Below are 27,602 nucleotides of genomic sequence, written 5' to 3' on the forward strand. Positions count from 1 at the left end.
TGGTCAGAGAATAATGAGTAGAAATAGCTGGAGAACAGGATGGAGACAGTGCAGGTGTGAGCAGCGGCCTCCCTGGGAGGGGGTCAGCAGCTGGGGGCAGCCGTGACCCAAACCAGAACCTCTCCTTGTTCCGAGCAGCCACTGGAAGAACGGAGCCCGTGCCTCCTCTGTTACTACAGCAGGTGAACTAGGAAATGCCTCTTCTTCTGGTCAAGTTGACATCTAGACACTTGTAAGTGTCACTGACTAAACAATATGTCCCTTTAAAAAGCAAACCTCACTGCAAGACAGGTGCACAAACTCTGGACCAGGCTGCCTTTTTGTTTTTTGTTTTTCCTTTTGATGCTTAATGTAACACATGCCTGAAGCTTGAGTGTTTTCAAAAATCTTTACATTTATTTATTTACTTATTAATTAGTGTGTGTGTGTGTGTGTGTGTGTGTGTGTGTGTGTGTGTGTTAGCTGTGGAGGTCAGAGGAAAACTTGTAAAAGTTGGTTATCTCTTTCCACCACATTGTACTTAGGTATTATGGTAAGTGTTTTTCCTACTGAGCCATCTTGTCAGCCCCTCCTTAAATTTTATGATTCTCTGTCTGATATTTAAGGGGTATAAAATTATTCATATTTTAGATTATTAAAAAGTCTTAAATTGTTACATATCAACAGCTTACAACAATGTTTAGCACAAACGGTTATTCTTATTGCTGTTATTCAAACTTAAAGCCAAAATTGAAGAATTTGAATAAAAGGTCATCAAATAGTAAACTTTAGAAGGATAAGTCATTGCACACATACTGAGAGCTTGCCTCAGGCTAAACAGTGGGTAAAGCACCTCACTTAATTTTAAGTTTTCCTTTCACATTCTCTTGGGCAGACAGTTGCCGCTATTTCGTAATGAAGAAATGGTATTGGAAAGGTCACTGATAGGGGGTTTTTACCCAAACCACATTCGTGTAGTTCATAAGAGGACGTGCAATATTTCAAGCCAGGTTTCATCAGGACTTCTTTTGTAGCTTGTGTTCATCTGCCTAAAGTTGCATATTTTCTGAGATTTGGAAAACAGATAAGATGATCATTATCATCTTGGTCATCAAGGAAAGACTCCATTGTTTGTAACGTCCTTACAAGTAGGTAACTGAATAGACATTTCTGGAATTCCTGTAACAACTGCTAACTGAGGTAAGGAGTTGTTGAAGGAAGAATGAGCTAGGCATGGTGGTTGAGAGAATCTTGCAGCCTGACTGACTAGCAGTCAGAGTGCTTCTTTTACAGAATTTAGTAAGTGTGGACAGATTCATGTTTCAAATCATAGATCATATCGTTTTTGGTTTTGGACATGAGTTTAACTTTTTCTCTTGCACATCTAGGGTCATAAGTTAAGTCATCATTGATGAACTGTGACAGAACAGAGAAAATGAATGTAAAACAATCATTTTCCCTCAAGTTTAGTCATCACTGATAAACGGTTATCTTTTAAAAACATTCTTATTCATCAACCCATGACCCGATTTTTAAGAATCTAGAGGCATATGACAGCCTGTTCTCAGGCTGATAGCTTTGGTGGCTTCAAGGACACTGACCAAAACAAAATCTCCAAGGCAGCCTGAGCAGATTGCCATGTCCAGAGCAGTGCATTATTACGTCTTAATGGTCAGAGTACCCCACCCCCCAAAAAAAAATCCTCAGGCCAAGGATGCTGCAGTTATTATTCAAATTCTGGCATAATGTAATGTTTACATTTTGTATCTTTATAGAACTTACTTATATGTCTAATTCTGGCATTCTTTTGTTCCTTGATCATACTTGACCACAGTAACTCTGCATGAGCTAACTTTTCTATAAATGGGAGGTCTTGCCATTTCATTCTTTATCATCTTCTACACCATTCCTTGTCCATCAATATAAGTCCCTGTGTAGGGCAGAGGTAACTTAAGCTAATCTAACTTTGTTGCCATATGTGCCACATAATTGCCTGAGTATATAGTGGGAAGAGGCTTGTAATCTGAACTGTGACCAACTCCTCTAGCCCACCGAATCTTGTTGAACTTTTAAAGTTTACTTTGTTCCTGAGTAAGTACAGGGACAGATGTTTCAAGAATGTTTCAGGGTCTCATGAAGAGACTTGTGACTCCTTTATGTGTGTCACAGTCTCCAAGGCATAAGGAAGACCTTCAAGCTGATAAGGATATCTCCCTAAAGTGGGAGTGGTAGTGTACTCAGGACTTTCCTGGGGAAGCTTAGAAGCAGTATTCCTGGGAGAAGGCATAAATGATTATAGGAAATTTTCCATCAATCCAGTATCCCCAAGTTGTACAAATATTAAAAGCCCCCCCCTCACGCATGCAACAGGTGGAGATGAAAACCGTTCAACAGTGGCTCAGCAGCCATCCTGGGGCTCAGCTTTGCGGGATCTTTGTCTAGCACCTGTGCTGGCCTTATGACTCCTGCTGTTCCCGTCAGATATGGCTGCACCATTCTATTAAAATGTTTAAAGCTGTGCATGGAGGAGCCACACTGTAGGGTTTATCAAGGAGTTAGCCTTTTGGTTGCCATATGAAGAGCAACATTAACAAGTGGAGGGTGTTTACAAAAGAATGATTGGAGTGACAGACGCCACCTGAGACGGTTCTGTTTACATGAGTGTGAGGGACAGAGGGTGAGCGAACACGCAGGGGAAAGAGGATTTCGGAGACATTGCAAAGTGGAGCCAGAAGGAAAGGAGATGGAAAGCCTTAGAGAAAACTTCTGGGTAAGTTTCTGTTCTCGATGCTCCCTTTTCACATAGTGTGGCAACTGAATCTCACTGACTGCTTCGATAACTCAGTTATACATGAATAACAGCCAGAGTGCGTGTCATAAGTAAGTTCAATTAGCTTCCACTAGATGATCGAATTCCTTACGGGATGTGCGAATCCCAGGCAACCTTTGCTGGACCTCCTGCTATGTATGCCCAGGTCGAAGTGATGACCTCTTTTTAAGGGTTAGCGCATTGCCTCCAGTATGCCAGGGGACATTTCTGACTAATCTTAGGGTTTCTATTGCTGTGAAGAGACACCATGACCACGGCAACTCTTATAAAGGAAACATTTAATTGTGGTGGCTTGCTTACAATTCAGAGGTTCAGTCTATCATGGTGGGGAGCATAAGGGTATGCAAGCAGGCATGGCGCTGGAAAAACAGCTGAGTGGCCTACATCTTGCAGGCAATAGCAAGTTGACTGACTATCACACCAAGGAAAGCTTGAGAAAAAGAAACCTTAAAGCCTACACACACAGTGACACACTTCTTCCAATAAGGTCACACCTACTCCCACAAGGTCACACCTACTCCCACAAGGTCACACCTACTCCCACAAGGTCACACCTACTCCAACAAGGCCACCCCTACTAACAGTGTCACTCCCTTTGGGGCCATTTTCTTTCAACCCACCACATTAAGTAACATTTAGCTAAAAGCAATATTACCCCACTTAAATTCCTTCCGTGTAAAAGGAGCATTTGAGAAACTTAAGTTATGTAGTGTTTGAGGGAGAAGAGTCTATAAAATAAAAATGGTGGCAGGCATGATTTTGAAACCTAGACTTTTGAACAAAAGAAGCTGACTTCTTGCTTCATGTAGATTTACTCCAGTGTATAGTAAATGACACGCTTAGGGTGGGAGCATTGTTCTTTAACATTCTTAAGGAATATGTTTTATTTGTTCATTTGTCTATTTGCTTAAGGGGGTCACAGATAAAAATACACACAGTGCCTCACATTTATGTTAGAAATTCTTTTTTTTTTTTTTTTTTTTTTTTTGGTTTTTCGAGACAGGGTTTCTCTGTGTAGCTTTGCGCCTTTCCTGGAACTCACTTGGTAGCCCAGGATGGCCTCGAACTCACAAAGATCCGCCTGCCTCTGCCTCCCGAGTGCTGGGATTAAAGGCGTGCGCCACCACCGCCCGGCTTATGTTAGAAATTCTTAGTAGAGGAAATATATTTAGCTCCAGAAAAACCTGACACTGTTCCTTTTTCGCTTCCTCCATTGCCTTGTCATGTTATTACTTCCATCATTCCATCTTACAATTAGATTAGAAAACCTCTAACCACTGGGCACTAGACTGAAAGGTGGCTCACCTAACTCCCATAGGTCAATTCCAGTCCCATTGCGTTTCCTAACCCCGAAGGACTAGCATTCTGCCTAGTGAGACACCACTCCAGAGCAGCAAGGCACAGTCTTTGCAGGGCAGATTGAGTTGGGATCTAGGAAGAAGGGCAAGGGCTGGCATGTTGGCTCCCCTGGTAAATGCACTGGTAAGTGTGCCTGCCGCCAGGCCTGGGGACCTGAGCTCAGTCCCTGAGACACGTGACTCCTACAGGTTGTTCCACATTGTTTTCTGACCTCTGCACGAATAAATGGAAGAATGTAAACAGGGAAAAGGGTTAAACGTCTAACATCCTGATTGTCTTCTTTCATCATGGTGACTGATTGTCACAGAAAACAAACTTATACTAGGAAATCATGACTGGAAGATTGTCTAGATGCACAAATATTAGCTAAGCAAATATTCTAAATCAGGTATTTATTGGCATGTTTTTAAATGAATAATATTTTCTCTAGTGGTCAGTAGATAATCATGGAAATTTTTTAGGTAAACTCCTTCAAAAATAAAGCTACTGGCATAGTCCAAAGAGGTAAGAACAGTGTAATTGTAACAGTGAACAATGGTTGCTTGTCTGTGATTAAGAGTTATTTAATCTTCTACAGTGTGTGTGTGGATTCAGTTCTAACTGAATCAGTCTTAGCTAGATGCTAACATGATAGCTCCCTGTGAGTTTGCCCTCATAGCCGCTCTGACTTACTTTCTTTCTCCATGGTTTGAGCTATGACGATCCTTGACATGACATAAAGTCATATCACATACAAGCACCTGTGCATGTGCACATATCGTTTAGAAATAACTCCAATAGCCGCAAACGTGGAACTGGTGAGTGTTTTGAGTCCACACTGGATGCTGCGGCTTGGTGGTGTGTGCTGTTTCTGCCCTGCCCTTCTCGTTTGGAGGTTTTGTCGCTGTTGCTTCCAGTCTGTCTTTTTCTCCCTGAGCCCTCTTCTTCTAAGCACACAAAAGACTGAGAGCCGTGCTGCCTCTGAAAGCACAGTCTAGGCCTCTGCCTGGTTCTGAATCCAAAGGCTGTCTTGAGTCCATACTGCCAAAGAGGACAGACAGGGACCCACCTTTTCTGATCGAGTTTTCTAGATTGGTGCTGCAATGCTCACTAAAACTGCTGTGGCAGCTCTGATGGAGAGCTGCTGATCCCAGGCTCCTGAGGGAGCGGTGGAAATTGCATGTGGTACCTACAAATCATGTTGCCTGACTTGTGCAATAAATGCTCAGAACTGTTGAGACCACTTTTCCGTGTTCAGCTGTCATCAGGCAAATGTCAGACAACTTCCACAAAAGACACTTTGCAAGGATGAATGAGTCATTATGAATAGTAATATTTGTTCTTGAAAAACATATAGAAAAAGTTTTGGAGGGGTTTTGTTTGTTTTCTTGTCGGACTTCAGAATGTCCAGCAGGTTTTGCCATGTCAGTTTGAAAGATAGATTTGAATAGATATGAACCTCAGAGATAATGAGTGGTTGTCAGCCGAAATATGTATGTAGCTTTAAAGCATGTTCTTATTCTCTGAAAGTTTTCAGTGATTATGGAATGGAAATGATTTATTGTATTATAATAAAGTGTTTAAGGTAAATTATGATACATATTGTTTTTCAAAGTATGACACTTAACTTATTTTACACTTACAGTCAGAGATATTACTTGTCTTCTCAATATGTGTCCATTTAAACATTTTCTATTGTTCAGACACAACAGTTTGTAGTTCTGTGGTAAAATTTATATCCAAAGAATATTTTCAGGTTAAGGCTAGCTTTCAGTATTACTTTTATGTTTTATTTTCTGTTTTTGTGTGTGGTGTGTAGGGTAGTGCTTGTACATGAGTCTGAAGGTACATGTATCATTGTGCATGCATTGGGAGCCAGAGCAGTCCATACGTGTCTTCCTCCACCATACTGTCTGCATCACCACCCTCTACCCTGCATTCTGCATCACTGTCCTCTACCCCGCATTCTGCATCACTGCCCTCTACCCTGCATTCTGCATCACCGCCCTCTACTCTGCATTCTGCATCACCATCCTCTACCCCGCATTCTGCATCCCATCCTCTACCCTGCATTCTGCATCACCATCCTCTACCCTGCATTCTGCATCACCGTCCTCTACCCTGCATTCTGCATCACCGTCCTCTACCCTGCATTCTGCATCACCACCCTCTACCCTGCATTCTGCATCACCACCCTCTACCCCACATTCTGCATCACCATCCTCTACCCTGCATTCTGCATCACTGCCCTGAGTCAATGTCTCTCACTGAACTAAAGTTCACTTCTGTGGACCAGGCTTGCATGCCCAGGCGTTTTTTTGAATCTGCCTGTTGCTGCCCTGCAGTGCTGAGGTTACAGACATACTCAGCCATGCCTGGCTTTTTTTTTCCATGGATGCTGGAAATCAAACTCGGATCCTCATGCTTGCAGAACTGAGCTATCTCCCCAGCATCAGTTTTAGAGGCAAAATGTGATTTTTTATATGGGAATGAAGAAATGGCTCAGTAGTTAAGGATACTTGCTGTTCCTGCAAAGGACCTGAGTTTGGTTCCCAGCACCCTTGTGGCAACTCACAGCCATCCAAAATTCCACTTTCATGAGATCTGATGCCCTCTTCTGACCTCTGCAGGCAGCATGCACACATATGCATGCATTCAGGCAAAATATTCATATAAATAAAACAAATAATTGAGAGATTTTTAAATGTGATTTTTTTTATTTAGTGTTCCTATTTCAAAAAAATACACATTTTCTTTTTATGCAATCTTAACAATTAGTGATTCTTTAACAATAAGAATGGTGAAAATGTAAGTTGATACCTAAAGCTATAGGTAAAATAAACCTTCTAATATTTTGATATAGAGGTTTATGTTATTCTAAATGCTGTGTATACTTGTGGTAAAGCCAGAAAACAAGCTCAAACACAAAGGAGTTGGAGAGAAACCTGTCACTGCCCATGACATTTATATATAGGAAGACTTGGCTTTAGTTAGTTTTGTTGGCCTAAGACATAAGGAATAATAAGGATTAGTCCAAGTACAAATATATATATGAGTATGTTGAAAAATGACCTATGTTTTCTTTAGAACTAAATACTGATTAAAAAATCAGTTAAATTGAGAGCAAACCTTTTTAAATTGACTAATGATGCGTGGGGTGGCTTCAAGGGGAAGAGAAGAACACCAGCATGACATGGTGACTGGAGGGATGGCTCGGGTCACAAGCTTTTGCCGCTCTTGCAGAGGACCTGGCTTCCGTGCCCCACCCACATGGCAGCTCACTCCAGTTCCAGGTCGTTCAGCCCCTCTCCTGGCTTCCTCAGACACCAGGTCTGCATGTGGTGCACAGCCATAATGTAGTCAAAATAACCATACACATAAAAGAAATAAATACATCTTTTAAAAGTGTTTTCCTTTAATGAAGAATTATTTAATTATAAAACAGAAGTTAGAAAATCTTAGAAACTTTTACATTTTTCATCTGATCCAAAATTAAAATCATTGAAAGCAGGAATGTTATCTTAGTTTCTAGACTTTCTCTTGGATTCTTAATGTCATGTTTTTCCATCTTGGAACTTTCTATAACAGATTTTAATTTTCTTTTCCATTTGCTTAAAACCCTTCACTTTGTCTAAAGTTTAGTAAAATACCAGGAATCCTTATTTTAGTCGCTTTCTCTCCTCTTGATATCCCTGTGAGCTTCCTAGCTCATCCCTTCTTTAACATTTATCTTCTAGAACCCTCTACCGTTATAGTTTCTCCTCTCTTTCTTTAAAGCCCTTGCTTAGTTCCCTGGAAACTGATATAGCTCTAGTTGAATAGTTTGGTTTTTTTCTTCAAAGTCAGTATACCTCAAAACTACCAACATGGTATCCCTTTTTGAATATTTGTTTCAAATGTCATCTTTGCAATGTTTGGCTACTCCAGTTTCCATGAACAATATTCTTTTACCGTCTGTGAAATTTACCACTCTTCTGTTTGCTGTTTTCTTTTCCTACCCTTACGTATTCATTGAGCTGCCTTCTTGAACTTTTGCATGCTCCTCCTTACCCTGTTAGCTGGCCTGCTACAACCATCCTCCCATCCTCGCCTGCCCCTTGCTCTTCAAATATTTAGTGACTTCACCACTCTAGCCTGGCCTCGTCCCCTGTACACTTGACCTGAGAGGCCAGCTTCCTCCGGAACCTCTCGGTCGGAAGATGACGTAATTCCAGTGTTGACCATTGCCTAAACCAACACTCGTTGAGCAAATGCTTTGCTCTCTAAGGACTTGACATCACTACCCCTTGCCTATGACACCGGGTAATTTGGCCACGTCACACTACTCATCTTTAACTGTGCCATGCTCTCTCAATTCTGTGTCATAATCTATAATATTCCTCCCTGTGTGTCATCATCCTTACCCATGATTCAAGAAACATGTTCCTAAAAGCTCTCTCCATCTCTTCTTTTTAAGTCTCCTGCAGTAGAGTCTCTTAGTGCTGAGTCCAGTGTCTCTTTCCTCTGGCAGCTCTAAGTGTTCCAGTCACTGGCTACATATTCCACATAATGGCTGTTGGGTCCTTCTCTTTTTTCACTGCAGAGCCACAACTACCAGCAGTCCGAGTGGAGTCTAGACACATTAGAGAAAGACGTTCTTCTGCGTAGAGTATTATAAATAAACTAGAGGAAATTCTCTTTGTGTGGAGAAAAATAAGTAAATAAATAAACCATTCTTTTGTTCCCTTCAGTTTCAGCCCCCTTGTGCAGGAATGTGGAGCTCAGGCACCAGTTCAGCCCCCACTCATTCCCTTGGGACCTGACATCAAGTAGGTGCATGGGAGATATTAGCTAAAGGAATCTCTTAATTGACACCATGATGTTTACCGTAGTTGAAATTAGCTGAGTCAAGAAATGTGTGGCAGCCAGTAATCCAAGGGAGAAGAGGCCAATTAGGGTATGTCTCTGAGGATAATAAAGTATTGGCTGATATCAAAAAAAAATATGCAGTGCTTATAAGATACATGTTATGATGAAAATATTTAAAAGTTCTAACTCTTATAACTTTGTTCTTAAGTTAGCAATGAATGAAAATGACACTTCTGATTAAAATACGAACATCTTAAATGTAGTTTTAGAGGAGTGTGTGTGTGTGTGTTGTATGTATGTACATGCTCCTCAGAATTACATGTGCATGCTAGTATATATGCATGTGTGTGGGAACCAGAGGGCAAAATCAGACGCTTCTCTCTACTGCTTTCCATCTTATTTTTTTTAGACTTGCTCATAAATTCAGTGGTGGTCCCCCAATGAGCTCAGGGATCCACCTGTCTATACCCCCTGCCAAGCCCAGTGCTGGGGTCACAGATGCACACTACCCATGTCCAGCCTGTGTGTGTGTTCTCAGGTCCTCCGGCACTTAACCAACTGAGCCACCTTCCAGACCTGGGTTTTGTCTTCCTTATTTATTTATCTATTTATTTGTATATTTAATGAAAGAATACAGATAGAGTCTGGAGAAATATAACCAATATAATAAAAGGTGCTGAAAATAATCATATGAGAATGGCCAGAAGAGTTAGAAAACCTGAGTACTGTCAGGAGCTGTGGTCTATTTGAGACCGGGAGTCATTATCTCATTTTATAGCTCGGGGTCAGATGGGCAATGTAATAAGACCACAGCTCAAAAGCATTTAGGAAAGAGAAAGAAGATAGGAGGGAGCCATGAGAATATGTAATAATATGACCCACAAGTTCAATTATTTTCACTAAATAACTCCTACATTCATGGTAGAGAAAGGATATGTGTTTCTAATAATTTAAGAAAGTATGTATGAATTCAGAAAAGAGAGGTTCATATGGAGATAAACTTAATTTTAATAATTGTAAGTGTTCAACTAAGGAGTATTCCTAATTCCCTTAATGATTTATCCTTTACAAAGATCACTTTTTAAGGCAAATATCTATGATCTCTCTAGAAGCCTTCAATGGTGTGTCTTCAGAGATAAAATACTGGCATTAGACACCTCCCCCCACCCCAAAAAATCTTCTGGCCCAACAACCTGCACAATCTGTGTTCTCATGGTCTCAGGTCTCAGCTCTGGGGCAACATCCGAATCACTCATTTCATAAGAATAAGCATTTCAAGCTGTGATTTTCATCTAGTGCATCCAGGCATCCTCCTGTGCTTTCGGCCGCTGTAACTTTGTGAATTAGCTCACAGCCAGCCATGGTCCTGCCTCAAGGTACATGACTTGACTGATCTCCTTAGTGTACATGACTTCATCACTCAGGACTCAGCTCAATTATTTCTTCAGAGAAATCTCCCTAAATCACCCCAAAATTTCACCTAAACTTCTAGTTCATCATTATCTCTTTTATCTGTATTTTTCTACATCATATACCGCTATTTCATATGATCATTTGCTTATTATCTTGCCTCATGGAAACTCCCATTCTCAGGACAAAGCCAGCCTCATAGTAACTAGGAAGTAAATATATTTTAAAGGGATGATCAGTTCAGTAACATTAAACCTTAAACTTCAAGGTTCTGTCATAATTGAGAAAATCTGTTTTTCTGTATACTTCAGAGAGATTTTCTTCAGTGATTGACTTTAACAGGGTTTCCTGAAATGTTAAAATTTCAAATCAAGAGTTCTTTCTTCTAGTTGTTCTATTTTATTTTTGAGATTATATTATACTGATGTCATCTCCCCTCTGCCTTCTCCCTCTAGACCCTCCCATTTACCTCCTTGGTCTCTTTCACATTTATGTCCTCTTTTTCATTAATTATTATTACACATATATGTATATTATATATGTATAATATAACCTGTTCAGTCTGCATAATGCTACCCATGTATGCTTTCAGAGCTGATCATTAGACACTGGATCATCAATTGGTGTGCTCTTGGACTCAAGCCCACACACAGAACCACAGACAGCTAAGGAATGAATACTGAGAGTGGGAGAACTAGTTTCCTCCAGAGAAAGATTCTTTTTTCTAAAACAGTTTTAGTGTATTGAAGTTTTACATACGAACTGGCTATATAGAGAAAGGAATTTCAGGAATTCTGGACTTCACCTGTGTCCCTTAGTTGATCTCAAGTAAATAGTGAACTATTCTGAGACCATGGAACATTGATTGCTTCGTGCCCTGAGTCCCAAGACTTGAACCCTTCAAGATTCATTGCTAATGGCTATAATCAAGACATATTTTTGACCAAAAATACTTTGTTACTTAGCTAAATATTCTTACCCACCTCTGGACATTAACTCTGTAGTTTACACACACATACATAGCCTCTCAACACACTGAAAAGTCTTTTCTAATACATTGTATCATTTTAATATACTGTATTCATATCCAGGACATCCAATAAATATTAAAATCTTAAATTTCTGTCATAACTGAAATCAAAGAATTACTATGAGAAATTTAGTTTTTCCATATGCCTCAAAGAGATTTTCTTCAATGCTTGACTTCACCAAGGCGTCTCGACATTGAGGATGGGTTTCTGTTTAAACTCTGCCAGCATTCTTACGCAGCCAGTAAACGATGGCGTCATTTAGATCCCCACATCAGGGATCATTAGTATCCCTTAGTCACTGTTCAGGACATGATTACTGTTGTACTTGCTTAGATGGTCATTTGGGCCAAAGTGAAGTAAAGTTAATAAATAGTAAATTAAACAACTTTAAGTTCCACACATTAGAAAAGAAACAGTGTATGGGTATTTAAATTAAAGAACTTTCTGCAGCTGCAACGTCCATATAAGGAATAAGCTACAGTTCACAGGATAACACTTTCAGAGTGAAATGTCTGCCCATCAGCTACCAAGACTGCAATTAGGAATGAATTATAGGGCGGAGGAGATGCTCAGTGGGGGACATGCTTGCTGTGTGTGCAAGCATGAGGACCTGCTGGGATGCTCAGCACACATGTACAAGCTGGGCACAACAGCTCACACCAGTATCCTAGAGCTGATAGGCAGACAGGAGGAACCCAGAAGCCTGCCCAGCCAGCCAGTCTAGCTGAATTGGTGAATTCCATGTTCAGTGAGAGACCCTGCCTCAAAAAACAAGAGGGAGCAATAGAAGACATCCATCACCTGACTGACATCCTGACTGATGTTGACTTGCTACATAGATACATAGGCACATACACCCTCACATATGAATAAACCATACAAATGTCTACATACAAGAGAATTGTAATCTTAACAGATTATCTCTTCACACTTGACATCCAAGAACAAAACAGTGGGAAGGAAGACAAGGTGTGTCTTCCCAGGTAACAGTGCATGAGAGTTTAGCTAGTCCCACTTCCATTTTTTCATTGTGTATCTTTCCCCTCCTGTGCTTTGCATACTCCACTAGATTGTTCTGCTAGACCTTCTGCACCTCCACCCACCAGATCCAAAATACACCATTCGCTAAGTCTTCTGTAAGTTCCTCCTCTCTTCCCAGGTTTTCAAGTGATGAAATACTCATTTATGTGTGAAAACATGTTACTTACAATGCTGTTCCTATGTCCATGTTCTTACAAAGCATAATTTTAAGGCTAAGCCACTTAGCTGTATTCTTTCAAACCTGTCAATTAATATATTTCATTCAGTGTACTCATGTATCTTTATATGCTATGTATGTGTGAACAATATTCACAAATATTTTGTGGGAAAGAGATATTGCTTTCCTCCAATAATACTAAATTTGACTCTTAATTTTATTTCATGATGCATCTTAACAACTATAATTTTGTTGTGAAATTGATCAATTGTGTTGACAATTTTATGTGCTTAACTTTAAAACTACAAAATGTGTAAAGTTTGTATTTTCTAAAGCCAAATCTTAGAGAACACAAAGCAATGGTTAGAACCATGCAAACCCTTATCTATAATCAATCGCCCTGCAGTCCATCACTTTGCAGCTTAATAACCTGGCAGGAAGAGCGAGAAAGCTGTCGTCTTCAAGTCATGGACCGAACAAAGGTTCAGTACTTTGGCTTGTGTAGAGGAAATGTGCTGTTGGTCCCTGCTTGCTCTTTTCTTTTGCCTCTTCTAATTTATTTTATTTTATTGTTGTTGTTGCTGATTCTTTTTATGTTTATTCTGGGAAAACCAGAATAGGAAAAATGGACAATTTAAACAAATATTGCAGGAAAAAAGTTAAAGCTACTTTTAGGATAATGGTATCTATATACAGATGTATGTCCTATAATCTTTGCCATGTATTTATGTTTTCTACTAAAATGATCATTCTGAACAAATAATTTTACCTTTATATTCCCGTTATTCCCTGTTATGTACCTGGTTGGTTCATCTCATGAATCCAGACTTCCCAAACTAGCTGGTTGAACTGTCCAGTTTTTATTTCCTGTTGCTGTGATCAAATGTCCTGATAAGCAGCTTAGGGGAGAAAGGCTTCATTTCAGCTCACAGTTCCAGTTTACAGTCCAGCATAGGGAGGGACCCAGCAGCTAGTCACATCTGCAGTCAAGAGAGAGTGAATCCAGGTGGTTTGGATTCAGCAGTGCAGGACCCACACCCAGACAATGGCACCACCACCTTAAGTTAGTGTCATTCCACATAAATTGTTGCAGTCATGACAGTCCTCCACAGACATGCCCCAGACAGCATAATCTCGACAGTTCCTCATCGACACTGCCTTCCGGGATTTTAATTTGCCTGTGTCTTCTGTAGTAGGTGAATCCCTATTGAATATGTGTGCCAGCCAAAGGAAGCTACAGATATCTGCTTCCCATCTCCCATCAAGAAAATGTTCATACTAACATTCATTGACATACGCATTTTCAAAAGGATATTCTTCCTTAGTGATGAACAATTTTAAACTGGACATTAATAGATTCATTCCTTTGTTTTACTTTGTTTCCATTAGGTTGTTCTTTACATTGTTAATTTTTTAATAAATATAATTGCAGCTAAATCTGTATTCATTGACTTTTAGCTTAGCTTAAATCCTGAAGTAGAATTTCTAAGCTAAATAGTATGATTTTAAAAAATATTTGCATGTTGCCAAATTTCTCTTCAGAAACGTGTCAGTGAGCCAGGTACAGTGCCTGTATACCTGTAATCCCAGCACCTAGAAGGCAGAGGCAGGGCGGGTGGCCACAGGTTCAAGGCCAGCTTGGTCTAAATATTAAGTGCTGGATCAAGCCAGTGCTCTATAGCAAGACTGTTCAAAAGCAAAGAAACAAACATAAAAACACCACACAAACAAGCAAACTAATAGGAAACCAATAAAAGTGTCACTGACTCACCCACAGCAGTGTTGGTTTTTATCATATTTCAGACCCTTAACAACTTAGCCTCTGTGTGACAAGTCCACTTTCCTAACCGCAGTGACAGATCCAGAAGCCCACCATGTGTGACCATAAAGTAAGAGTTCCCAAACGAAGCCTCCATTTGATTGCTTTAGTTTTAGATGATGCCTAATGAGGGAAGGACTGGAATCCTACCCTCAACCTCCTCCTCCAGATGTGTCGGTGGAATGCAGCTGTGCAGAAACTCAGCCCTGGGGTCAGCAGAGGGATGAAAAAGCGCAACATTTCATAAAACATTTAATTTACTTCCACTGTAGATGGTCAAGGTTATGTTAAAGTGAGTGTATGTCTATATGATCATAGTAACATCATAATATCATTTTAACTGTCCATCTACATATTACTTTAATAGTTTCACTTATCATTTTTCTTGATTGATTATGGCCTTTGTATCCAACTATGAAAATAAAATGAAAAATGACAAAATGCAGTAGGAAGTATTGTTTATGTCTGTCTTGCTTTCTCTGTGGTAGATTAGGAGGTTCTTTAGTGATGGATGTATACGCAGTACTCACCCTATGTAACTACAGTACTGTTAATATGGCTGTGGGACACGGGTTTTTATTTTAAAGCCTTCCTCTCAACAAAACTTTGGCCTTCTGAGGATATTCTTTTCTGATAGAGCATGCTCCAAAACTCACATGTTGCCGGGCATGGTAGTGCACGCCTTTAATCCCAGCACTCAGGAGGCAGAGGTAGGCATATCTCTGTGAGTTCAAAGCCAGCCTGGTCTACAGGACAGCCAGGGTGGTTACACAGAGAAGGCCTGTCTTAAAAAACCAAAAACAAACAAACAAATATGCTAAGTGTGTGTGTGTGTGTGTGTGTGTGTGTGCGCGCGCGCCACAAGTTCTTGGAATAAGAGCCATCTGGAAAGAAAGGAGTTTCATATACACAGCTATTCTACTTCAGAATGCTTTGTAGAACGTTATTGAATGATGACAATCGTGGTGATAACTATGAGAAGGAAACAAAATTCTTGTAGTTCTTCCTCTGAGCCTAACACCCCACCCACAGCCTTCCTTATGTTTTCTCACGCTTTAAGTAAGGTTGCAGAAAATTAAGAATTTTCCTCCGAGGTTATATGGTTAGTCACTAAAGCCAAAGATCAAATCCTGATGTCCTGAGTCAGTGCTGTATACTTTCCAACAGTACCATTTGGCTATAATAAAACCATTTAGACATTTTAATCCCTCGGGGTTTTTCAGTTCTGGTATTAATGTCATTCTCGTTGATGATGCTAAATTTATATTTATTTATATGTATTTATTTTGAAGGGCTTTAACCTCCACACACTCCCTAATGTTATCATTTCCACTTAGCAGCTTTTCCCTTTCAAATTATTTAAAACAAATATTCTTCTTTGCAAATGATAATCCTAGGGCTCAGAGTAGCACAAATAATTATTCTCCAAAATATGTTAGTGAGGTGGCGACACCGCTGGGATTCTACTGCATGACTGCCTTCTACACGATTACTCTCCGTTTTATTGAAGAAGAACAAAATCCAACAAATGGGAACATTGTTAGAGTGGGGTATTGTGAAAATGCAAGCAGTGATTTTCTCTCTGCCTTATTTCTCATTAAAACTGATATGAGAAACAAAATAGTTCAATGTAGTTTTAAATTTTCACACTGGACCTTATCCTTTTACATCTTGGAGAAAATGTGCAGATATTTTTGTCTCTTGACTTTTAATTCCTTTCTTTTATTACATGCTGAACAGTCCCATTATCAGGACCAAAGTAAAGCACAAACTATAACTCTCTAATACCACATCAAAACGATGTCTAAATAAATTTCCCAATCCCTGCAAAACAGGCTGCTTCTTTCACGTGGTCCCAGATTTATAGAGAGCAGCTGAAGAGCATGCTTGCCGATGTTTCGTCCCCATTCTGCCTCCTACAACTTCCCTGTAACTGGAAGAATCCCTGGTCCTGTCTTCAATTTACTCCCTGTGAGCAATTAGTCTTGCAGTGGTCCATGGTCCGCTTCCAGGTTTCAGTGATTTGTTAACTGCTTTCTGACTCTGTCTAAAAATATGAGGGAAGTCTTTATTTTTGAAAACTTGAATTACACCAATAATTACAAATTAAGTAAAATGAAACAACTTTTTAAAACATAAGACTAATGAAAATATCGAGCCCTCTTAGAAAAATTAACCATTATTAAGTAAGCCTGGTTAAACTTAAATCACATGTGGCCTTCCGCACAGCCCGCTCTTAAAAAAGCCGCAAGTTTTCGTGTTTGTGTTCCTCCATGACCATTCAGCCAGTGCCTCAGGAGCAGAAATAAACTGGAGTCTGACTTTGTGCATAGTGCCTATTGTGTTATAGTTGTCTGGATAGAGAATAGAGTATATTCCATTCTATGCTACTTGGAAATCTTAAATCCTAAAAATACATTCCTAAGATAATAAAATAGAATTGTTATATTCCTGATGTTTCATCTAAAATGCCTCTTCTGTCTTTTCCTTTTTTACTCTCATCTTCATTTTTAATGATCCACCGGCTGACAGTGTGTTTCCATCCAAAATGCAAAGCAGACAGATGGGCGTGTCAGGGAAGAACATGACCAAAAGCACGAGCGTCAGTGGAGACATGTGCTCCCTCGAGAAGAACGATGGCAGCCAGTCGGACACCGCGGTGGGCACCTTGGGTACCAGTGGCAAGAAGCGACGCTCTAGCATTGGGGCCAAAATGGTAGCTATTGTTGGTCTCTCCCGGAAGAGTCGCAGTGCGTCTCAACTCAGCCAAACCGGTAGGAATTTTTATGTTACTCTTGACTTCTTCCTTTTTGAGTTGTCCTTACAATACACATTCTTTTCATGACGTTTTATCACAGTAATTGTGGATAGTGACATCATCCAGAGGAAAAAGGGAGTTTTAGGCTAGTTCATCCGTCTGAAGGTAACAACGATGTTTTTTTCAGCAATCTAGCAGCCGGTTTGAAAGTGAACTGTGGTGGCTGTTGAAAGTGGGTGACTTTGCTCCTCAAGGGAGACTCTGACCGCGACTGCTAGGTGCTGAGGCTTTGTGAGGCAGCGTTGATCCGCAGGACCCTTGCTCTCCCCTAGGTTCCTCACTGTGGCGCATGCTGCATTAACTTTTGTTCCCAGCAGTTTGCAATGGAGATGACACCTCATATTTTGTGTTTATTGCAGACAACCTAACCTTCTTTTCAGTTTGTAAGCAACATTTACCAGTACTATCCATTTCTTCACTAAGACTTCGTTTCCTTGTTAAAACTTCAAGAACCAGTATTCTTCAGCCGCTGGGATGGAAGGATTTTTCTGCTGACAGTGAAGATATTCAAGGCTTTGCTACTTTAAATCCGGTTTCTAATTACATCTGCAAAAATAAATTATATACAGCACTCCTACTCAGAAAAGCCACTGTTAGCAATTAAGAAATTTCTGAGTCAAAGCATGCCTCTTTTTCAAATGGATGTTGCTAATTAAACCCTGGTATCTTGAAAATAATAGCATATCTTCTACTTAAACAAAGGCATGTAATATGGTGTTCTTTTATACTAAAATAAATTATAGGCAACTGGGTTAAATCTAATTTCTGTTTGGATGCTAGGGTTTTTGTTTTGTTTTGTTTTGTTTATCAGAAATTGGAGTATATTTCTGCAACACAAAATAATTTAAGATTGTATTAATTCTTGGACCCGCCTAATCTTAGTTTTGCAAGCCATACTTTGATAATGAAAATTGGGCCTTGTGTGATAATAACATCATATTGAAATAGTTATTTGATAACGTTCTTTGAATTCTGGTTACAACTTACTTTGTAGGTTTTGTTATTGTAATTTTTGTTTGGTGTTTTAAAATACTATTTCTCATTTTTACTTAGAAACATAACTTTAATTTGCAGATACACAGATTACCTTTAAATGATTTCAAAAACAGCTAGTACTTATACATAATTGTCATGTTGATGTAACAAATATTGGGATTTTGATTCACAGGTGATTTTGTACTTTCTAGCAATTAAAACGTTATTGCAGTTCCTTAGTTAAAACTCAGAAACATCTGGGAATCTGAAATTGCTGTAAAGTAGTCTGTGTTTTAAAAAGAATTAGAAATTCACAACAAATTAGTGGAGGAAAGGGATGCAGAGAGCAGAGCCCTGGCCACTGAGCTGCATTAGGACAGCCACAGGCAGTAGCCCAGTTGTTCACTTCAGGGAAACCATGGTGACATGTTTGGGGCATCCCAAAAAGCCTTAACAAAAGACCTTAAGGAATAAAGATGCTGTGGGTGTTTAACTCAGTTGCAACAGCATACAGTGCATACACATTTTGAAACATCACATTCAGTTAACATGTGAACTTCTTATCTGTGGCAGTAAAAAATAGACTTACTTTTTACTTCAAAATGAGAAATAAGACTAAAATTTAGATAATATCTGGTATTAACTTACATAATTAACTACACTTAATAAAGTCTTTGGCAAGCATTGAGCACTTACTGTGTATCAGATGTATCAAGCACAAAAGCAAGCAAAGCTCATTTATCTCAGGATTCTTTTTGTTTTTTAGAGACAGGGTTTCTCTGTGTAGTTTTGGTGCCTGTCCTGGATCTCACTCTGTAGACCAGGCTGGCCTCAAATTCACAGAGATCTGCCTGGCTCTGCCTCCCCAGTGCTGGAATTAAATGTGTGCGCCACCGCCACCAGGCTCAGGATTCTTAAAACATAATCCGAGACAAATATTTAATCGTTGCTTCCAGCATCTGTCAGTACTGAACTAGAGTTACACGGAAGGTCCACTGGGCAGGCAGAGGACAGCCGGCTCCCCAGTCTAGGGTTTCAGGAGGCTGTTCCCAAGAAGATGGCCCCTGATCTACAGTATCATCCAGTGACTGGAGTGACCATGAACTAGGCTCCAGACAGAAGCCATAATGAACAAGGTCTAAAGGTGGATGTGTGCCAGAATGATTAAGCTGTTCTGTGTAATTTTAACAGAGAGTACTGGCCTGACTGCCTGGGGATAAGGCTGATAGATAAGTGTGCTTATCGAAACTCCTATTGGAATGGAGTGAGTTGGGATGAGGTAGAGAAAGGATAATAAACTCAGGGGAGTTTTAAAGAGTGCAGTTAGTACTCAGGTGCTGACCACTGGGTAGACATGAGGAACTAAAGAGGTGGTTCAAAGCTGTCCCCCAGATTCCTTGTTTGCCGCCATAGGTGGATCGCCATGCCCTTAACACATACTGTATGTAGAAGAGGGTATGTAGGCAAGGACCAGCAGGGATGAGTGATTCAGAATACCCTGATGTCATCTGTGCAAATCCCCAAGGAGAGCATCCAAAACATACTCAACCAAACATGTCTCATCTTGACATAAGCATGAGAGTTACCAAGTTTAGACTACACTAAAGCTGAAATTGTCAGAGAAGAACATAATGGATAAAAGAGCAGTCAACGGAGACAATACTCTTTGGAAGATTTATCTTTAGAGTTTGGTCCAGGAAGGAGGTCACAGAGAGGAGACCAAAAAACAAACAAACAAAAAAAAGATTATGAAAAAATGACAGGAGCTCTTAAGCATGCTGTGTCCAGGATTAGAATCAAGAGAGGATGGCCAGTGTTTCTTCATGGCCAATGTCTTTTGTACAGTTTTTGCAAAAGTATCCCATATATACCTACACAGCATTTCTATTTCAAAATTATGGATCTTGTGAGCCCATATAGAGATTCTTTAACAATACTGACTTGGTTTCCACGTATAACTAATCATAGATTATTTTTTAACCTTCACAAACATTGTGATATTGGTGAACTTAAAATTTTTAAACTTTCTTGTGTAGCCCTTTCCTATGTATTAGAGAAAAGAAAATAAGACCTGTCTTTATTAATTATTCAAAAGCTCTATATCATTCAATTTTTAATCACGTTTAAAATTGGTAATTATTTCCAAATACCAACCTAGTAACAACAGAATTCAGACCATCTCTTTGTACAACTACAGAACACTCCTTATATATAGCTATAATAGATAGGTAGGTAGGTAGGTAGGTAGGTAGGTAGGTAGATAGATAGATAGATAGATAGATAGATAGATAGATAGATAGAGTTGTTATATGTAGCTACTGCACACACACATATTGTGAGATATATATGTGTGTCTATCTTTGTGTGTGTGTGTAAAATAGGTCCCCTTTAACTTGGCTTTTTTCGCCTAATAACCATTTGAGTCCAATTAGTGCTGCCCATGTATTCATGGGTGTGCGACCATCCACTGGAGCGTGGGTAACCTACCAGTGACCACACTCTCCAAAGAAAATGACTGGGTGGGTTCATTTCTTTGTCATGATCTCATCCTCTTATGTCTTGTTGTTACTGCTTATAAAAGAATAAAACTCATAAAAGTTATTGTTAAGGAAACAATATGTTTCCATTATTTCTGTAAAAGCAAATGGTCGTATAGTATACTTTTCCATACATGCAGGTTATAAATTATTAATTTGCTAGTGAACTCTTGTGTTATTTTATTTATTTTCCTATCACAAATTAAGATTGCTTGTTTGACCCTAAATTCTAATCTGTGTACCTTACTATCCATAACTTTTTTTTTTTGGTTTTTTGAGACAAAGTTTCTCTGTGTAGCTTTGGAACCTGTCCTGGATCTTGCTCTGTAGACCAGGCTGACCTCGAACTTACAGAGATCCACCTGCCTCTGCCTCCTGAGTGCTGGGATTAAAGGCATGCACCACCACTGCCTGGCTCCATAACTTTATAACATCTAAAAAGGACCTTTTGCTGACAAATGCAACATGTTTTCAGTCTATGAGGTAGTTCATAGGCACCTTTGGAGGATCATTCTGACTGCCGTCAGTGTTAATAGTAAAGAGAATAGAGAAGAGGAGGATTCAAAAACACTACAATGCAATTAAGTGACTATTTATATCTTAGATACTTTCTTGGCAGCAACATATGAAGATATAAAAGTTAACTCACAATTTACATGTTTTTTTTTACTAGAGAACACAAGGTTAAAACTTTTCCTAACATAAAATTTTAACCAGTACTTACTATATTAAAACATATGATTAGCAGGAGCAAGAGTTTATTGTTTAATTTCACACATCAAAAACTTTATGGAGACAGACCTGCTCCAAAGTTGCTCTTCTTGATGAGTCCATGTCATCTGCAATGTGCTTTTGTAGTTAGTTCTTTTCATATCACTAGAGGGAAACTTCCTTTCAAAATAGAAATTCCTCGGGGTAAGACTTTTAATATAGGCTTTACTATATTCAATTAATTGGTTATAAATTTAAGGTGTAAATAGCCAAGAGGAATTGTTCATGGGAATAATCAGTAGTTGTCTAATAACTGTAAATATGTAGGCCATAAAGAGCATGTTCCTGAGCTGAGAAACACATACAAAGAAAGGAAATCTTTTGATTTTATTAGAGTCAAGTGCTTGAAAGCTTTCCGGGTATCTGAGTATAAACAGGAGTGTAGTTCTGAGGTCAGGCCTTTTGAAATGAATCCCCACACTCTGGCACACAGAGCTGCTCTGTGTCTTTACTCTTCAGAGTCCTGCTCTAGTTAACCGCTATGAAGACTTCCAAAGACAACTGCAGGCATCTGCTGGAAAATGAGTAAAACTGCAAACGGTAGTCTAGGTAGTCTAACTGTGGGCAGTGGCGAGGAGGGATGTGCAGCACTTCCAGTGTGTGGAAAGGGACTGGGGCTCATTATCCCCAAGGGCTTGAGTACTGTTGTGCGTTGCAGAATTCACAGGATGAACAACACTAACACGGAATCCATCCTCTCTGATACTGTTCGAAATGGAGACATTCTTGTAAAGTTTTATTCCAAGACAAATGTTCTTTAATTGAAACTACTACTCACTGCCTTGTAAAAATTTTAAATTACTCAGTGAATATGTATTTAGATTTACTACTTAACAGACAAATGGATAAATGCTCATTCAGATTCTCTGTTTGATATGTATGTTCCAGACGGATAGACGATCTTAAACAAATGAAAATTAATTAGTCATAATTACAAAGTTTGCCTTGAAGTAAGAGTCCATCACAGAGGATACTAACCTAGTTTGCCCCATCTTTCTATCATCAAATGGCTGTGGAATTTCAATTCCACCAATGGGTCTACATTTGTATGCTGTACCTGCTATGAGAGGAAGAGGCAGCAGATTATAGTTTAATCTAGATATATATTCTTGATTAAAATATGAGAAAGTAGAATCTAGCATGCTTTTCTTTAGTATTCAAGTTAGAGACTAATGGAATGATGTAATCTGGGGACTTTGGGTCCTAAGCGTGACTTTGATTTTTGTAATGTTCTGGTATATGCAAAATTCATTTCTTTTTATTGGCAGCTTTATAATTGCTTAGAAAAATCAAAGTGTGGTAAGAGCTCATAACAAAGTATGAGCCGAGGTGGGGAAACATTTTGATGAGGAGATTAACAGTGAAGTGAGGTACAATGCCAAAGCCTGGTAATAACGGCCCAGGAAGGCCAGTAGCACCACACAGTGACTCCAGGAGACTGTCTGCAGATGACACTCTGAAGCAGCTTTCTACGTCAGCACCTCTCAGCCAAACCCTCCTTTCCAAAGGAAATAGGGGCTGAAGGTCGGGCCCACAGCCCTCCTGTCACCCACTTCTCCTCCTGATACTCGAAGTGTCTCTGTCCCCTCCTGGGCCTTTCCTGTTACTTCCAGCTGTGGTTTCTTGTCCTGGACTAGAGCTTCTGTGACACAGGAAGAAGGATGCTGGAGTTGTGACTCTTCAGCAGACCGAATTCTCTTCTTTGCACCAGGCAGTTGGGAAGTAGCTTATTGGAGACTCCAGTCTGACAAATTGACTTCAGCATGTTAAGTAGATTTAACATGAAGACTGTGTATCAGGTTTTTCTCAAATACGATACTTATGTGACTTATTTCACTTGGAAAATTTTCTTTGCAAATAAATATAATGAAGTTATTTTAAACAAATTAAAGAAACTATACATTAAAAACAAAATTCTCAATTTCATGAGCAGTGGAAAAGATGCTGTTCTTTATAACCAAACACAAAGTTAAACATCTAAGAATTCATCTGGCTTCCTTTCTCAGCCTACATTCTAATCTTATGAAAAAAGCAGTGACTCGATGAAGCATCTCTCTTCTGGTTATCCTAACCTGCTGACTCAGGAACAGTACAGGAAGCTCTGATTGGATGCAGCCTCAGCAACCTGCTGCCATCATGAACCCCACCATCGACATCATCAGAGTCCCCAGTCTATTGCATACCAATACTGGCCTAGCTTTAGTTCAAAATGAGGGTCATTGCATTCTTTCAGGCTTTAATCTTGGTGCTTCATGATTTTGGACATGTTTATATCCATAGCTGTGAAGGATAAGCTTTTCTATAATGAAGAAAATATACATGAGTTATTACATAGTAGCTTTTCTTTTTGAAGAAAAATGAAGTATAAGTAATTGAATGTAAGTAATATTTTTTCCATATGGATTTCCGTATGTTTCTAAGTATTTCTTAGAAACAGAAGTTTTGCATACTTTTGAACTTTTATCTTATCATGGGAGTGTTATGTCAGAAACACAAACACATGTGGGTCTCCCACAATTCAGAATAACCATGGCTTTATAAGGTATAGTGGTTTCATTGGCAACAATTCACCAAATAGTCCCGCTTTCCTTGATAGCCCTCCCGAGGCAAACATGCTTCTTTTATTCCAATATTAATTACTAATATTAACTCTCAGATAACAGATGATGTCTCACACAATAACTATATCTATATGTGTATAAATATGTAGGTCACAGAATAAGAGGGGCCAGTGGAGTTCAAGAAGTTTCGAAGAGACCTGAGAAGGAGGCCACTCATAGAAATGCAAAACGAGTTAGAATGGGGTGCGAAGAGGTCTGCTGGAGTCACAGATGAGCCAGAGTTGACCTCCACAAGATGGGGAGAGGTTAGAGAGGTAAAGGGCAGGACCACACTGAGGCGGGCCGAACTGCTGGGCAGATAGGCAGCAAGTCCAGGGAGACGCATTGGAGAGACAGTGGCAGTGCGGAGCACCCGCTAGACCGAGTCTAGCTGAGGTACGGGGCAGGCAGGAGTTCTCTGCCTATTGCTCAGTGTTCTGCATGGTGTTGTCCTCACTGTGGGGCCAGCCGGGGGAGTTGTAGCTTCCCCAGCTGCTAGGTTCCCAGCCTGGCTTTTCCTGATAAGTTAAATATAACCATGTGTCTCCACAATTCCAGTTTACTTGGATAGATGTGCAGGGTGGCACCCTTTCTACTTTTAGGCGTGAATTATTTTTCAGTCTGTGCCTTGTGTGTGGTGCCAGACACATGGTTTCTTCCTTTGTCTATCCTCCTCCATCCCCCAAATAGAGCCAAATGCCACCTGTAAAATGGAGTCTCTCAGGGCAAGGCGCATCTGAAAACCTGCTGTAACTTAGGGTAGACCTTAATCTCGCATGTGAAGGACAAAAACAACACAAGATCTCTAGCAGTGCTCTCCTTTGCCATCAGCAAACTTGAAGAACGTTCACCTACTTTAATCTGCATGTTTGACTGGCATGGGTAGGAAAGTGATAAACTCAACAAGTGTATTAGACATAGAAAGCCAGCAGACATGTGAATGTAGATTTCTGCTGTGAGTTAATCAGCTGTCGTGTTTCAGTATAGTTTATTATGATTAGCAACACATTGTTTCTGCTTATAAATGCAATAAATACATATTCAATACGTGAGTTGCTTTCCTCAGTTTAATATAGCAGGTGGTCAGAATACTGTGTATCTAACACTGAAGCAAAGAAAGAACCAAGCAAACAACAAAAAAAGAGACTTCCTCAAGATCTCATAGTAATATATTAGTAATAAAACCAATAAAAAGCTAGTTCATTACCTAATGATGTCTTAGGCTAAGAAGATTTCTTTTGAAATTCAGTTGGTGGGACTGTTTGGGAAGGATTACGGGTGTGCCCTCGCTGGAGGTGTGCGCTCACTGGAGGTGTGCCCTCGCTGGAGGTGTGCCCTCACTGGAGGTGTATGTTCGTGGAGGTGTGCCCTCGCTGGAGGTGTGTGCTCACTGGAGGTGTGCCCTCGCTGGAGGTGTGCCCTCGCTGGAGGTGTATGTTCGTGGAGGTGTGCCCTCGCTGGAGGTGTGCGCTCACTGGAGGTGTGCCCTCACTGGAGGTGAGCCCTCACTGGAGTTGTGCGCTCACTGGAGGTGTGTGCTCACTGGAGGTGTGCCCTCGCTGGAGTTGTGTGCTCACTGGAGTTGTGCGCTCACTGGAGGTGTGTGCTTGCTGGAGGTGTGCCCTCGCTGGAGGTGAGCCCTCGCTGGAGGTGTCACTGGAGTTGTGTGCTCACTGGAGGTGTGCACTCGCTGGAGGTGTGCGCTCGCTGGAGGTGTGCGCTCGCTGGAGGTGTGCCCTCGCTGGAGGTATGCGCTCGCTGGAGGTGTGCCCTTGCTAGAGTCAGCCCTCTCTCTGCTTTGTCCTTGGGGGTCAGCACCATGCCTGCCTGCCACCATGGACTTTCCCCCTCTGGAACTGTGAACCCCAATTAAATACTTTCTTTTATATGTTGCCTTGATAATGATGTTTTGTCATAGCAATTGAAAAGTAACTAAGACACAGCAGACATGAAGACAGTAAATGTGTCTTCTATGTAATATCTATACATTTTCAGAATTAAGCTGATATTATTGTCATTCTGTTGCACAAGATAATAACCACTTTCTAGCTTTTACATGTCAATCAAGATTAAATGCTACCTGAAAATTTTTATAAGAAATTATTAAGCTGGGTGGCACTGGCATACGTCTCTAATCCCAGCACTTGGGAGGCAGAGCCAGGGAATCTCTGTGAGTTCAAGGCCAGCCTGGTCTACAAAGTGAGATCCAGGACAGGCACCAAAACTACACAGAGAAACCCTGTCTCAAAAAAGAAATTATTAAAAGGAAATTTAAATGTTTAAACATGATCTCTTTGAAATTAGGCAAACATAAAGGATCATACATTGGGTTCTTAGATATAAAGTTGCTTACTATCTTCAAATAACAATGTAAGAAAAATGCAAGTGCAGGGGTTTTTTGTGGGTTTTTTGGGGGGACGGGTGTTTCAAGATGGGGTTTCTCTGTGTAGTTTTGGTGCCAATCCTGGATCTCTCTCTGTAGACCTGGCTGGCCTCGAACCCACAGAAATCTGGCTCTGCCTCCCGAGTGCTGGGATTAAAGGCGTGCGCCACCACTGCCCGGCCAAGTGCAGTTTTTTTATATACTGCTGTAGATCTGCACTAGGAGCGGCTGTATTCACTGTGTTGTTGTGAGTTCCCTGAGAATAAGGAAGAGCTCTTACCACCTGCTTTTTCTACTGAGGAAAGTAATCCAAGGTTTGAAAAATGCAGTTATCTAATTTAGATACAGATGAAAAGTGTTATTAATCATAACAAACTATACTTAAAAACATATAGTTGATTAACTCATAAAAGTAATCTATACTCATATCTGCTGGCTTTCTATATCGAATTCATTTCTTTTTTTCTATAAAAAGCTGGCTCAGTGTCTGTCCCTAAATCAAATATTTGCTAATTATATAACTGACAGACTGAAGACAAGTGATGTGGCACTTTAGATGCCTACTTGGTGTGGTGTGGCCCAGTGGACATACAGCCTTTGCATTAGAGCCGTGTCTCCTGAAGTTCCTGGCAGATATCAGGTCTTTGGATGCCACCAGCTGTTAAACAGAACAGCGGCCAAATAACGGTGTGGGGGGTGGCAGGGGGAGTAGGTTAAGTCATGCTAATATTGCTAATCTTTTCTTAACTACAGGCCTTCATAAAGTCTTACTGTGTTTATGTGCTTTGTGACTATGCAAAATATTTAGAGAATAAGTAATTAATTCCAAACTCGCATTAAGCAAATAATTCTTTAGTGTGAAGCGTGTCTTGGACTATTTGGGGAAACACCTAAGCATCCTCGGGTTGACATCACCTGAAGGATGACCATCTGCAGTCTTGCCGTAGGCCAGCAGTGAAGCGTCAACATATGGGCTGTGGAGTCAATTAGGATAAAGTCCAAACCGTCCTCAATCTTCAGTTACAGCCAGCGTGTGCCTTTAAGACAAGAGAGAGTGGGGAAAGT

At 40.2% G+C, this 27,602-nt stretch overlaps 1 protein-coding gene across 49 annotated transcripts in view; it reads left to right on the forward strand.

Annotated features, from left to right (window-relative positions):
• The window catches only part of Rims2 (regulating synaptic membrane exocytosis 2), a 472,086-nt gene that overhangs the window by 381,916 nt on the left and 62,568 nt on the right, over positions 1-27,602 (forward strand). For 23 of the 49 annotated variants that reach the window (XM_037197756.1, XM_037197763.1, XM_037197762.1 and 20 more), the window contains 2 exons: positions 8,878-8,955; positions 16,986-17,227. The exons of 14 other annotated variants lie outside the window; for them this stretch is intronic. In XM_037197756.1, coding sequence (XP_037053651.1) covers positions 8,878-8,955; positions 16,986-17,227 — 320 coding nt within the window. The remainder of the gene's footprint in view (positions 1-8,877; positions 8,956-16,985; positions 17,228-27,602) is intronic. 12 more of the 49 variants (XM_028879262.2, XM_028879266.2, XM_028879263.1 and 9 more) reach the window with 1 other exon arrangement.

The sequence above is a fragment of the Peromyscus leucopus genome, chromosome 20, assembly GCF_004664715.2.
Source record: "Peromyscus leucopus breed LL Stock chromosome 20, UCI_PerLeu_2.1, whole genome shotgun sequence".
Classification (NCBI taxonomy): Eukaryota; Metazoa; Chordata; class Mammalia; order Rodentia; family Cricetidae; genus Peromyscus; species Peromyscus leucopus.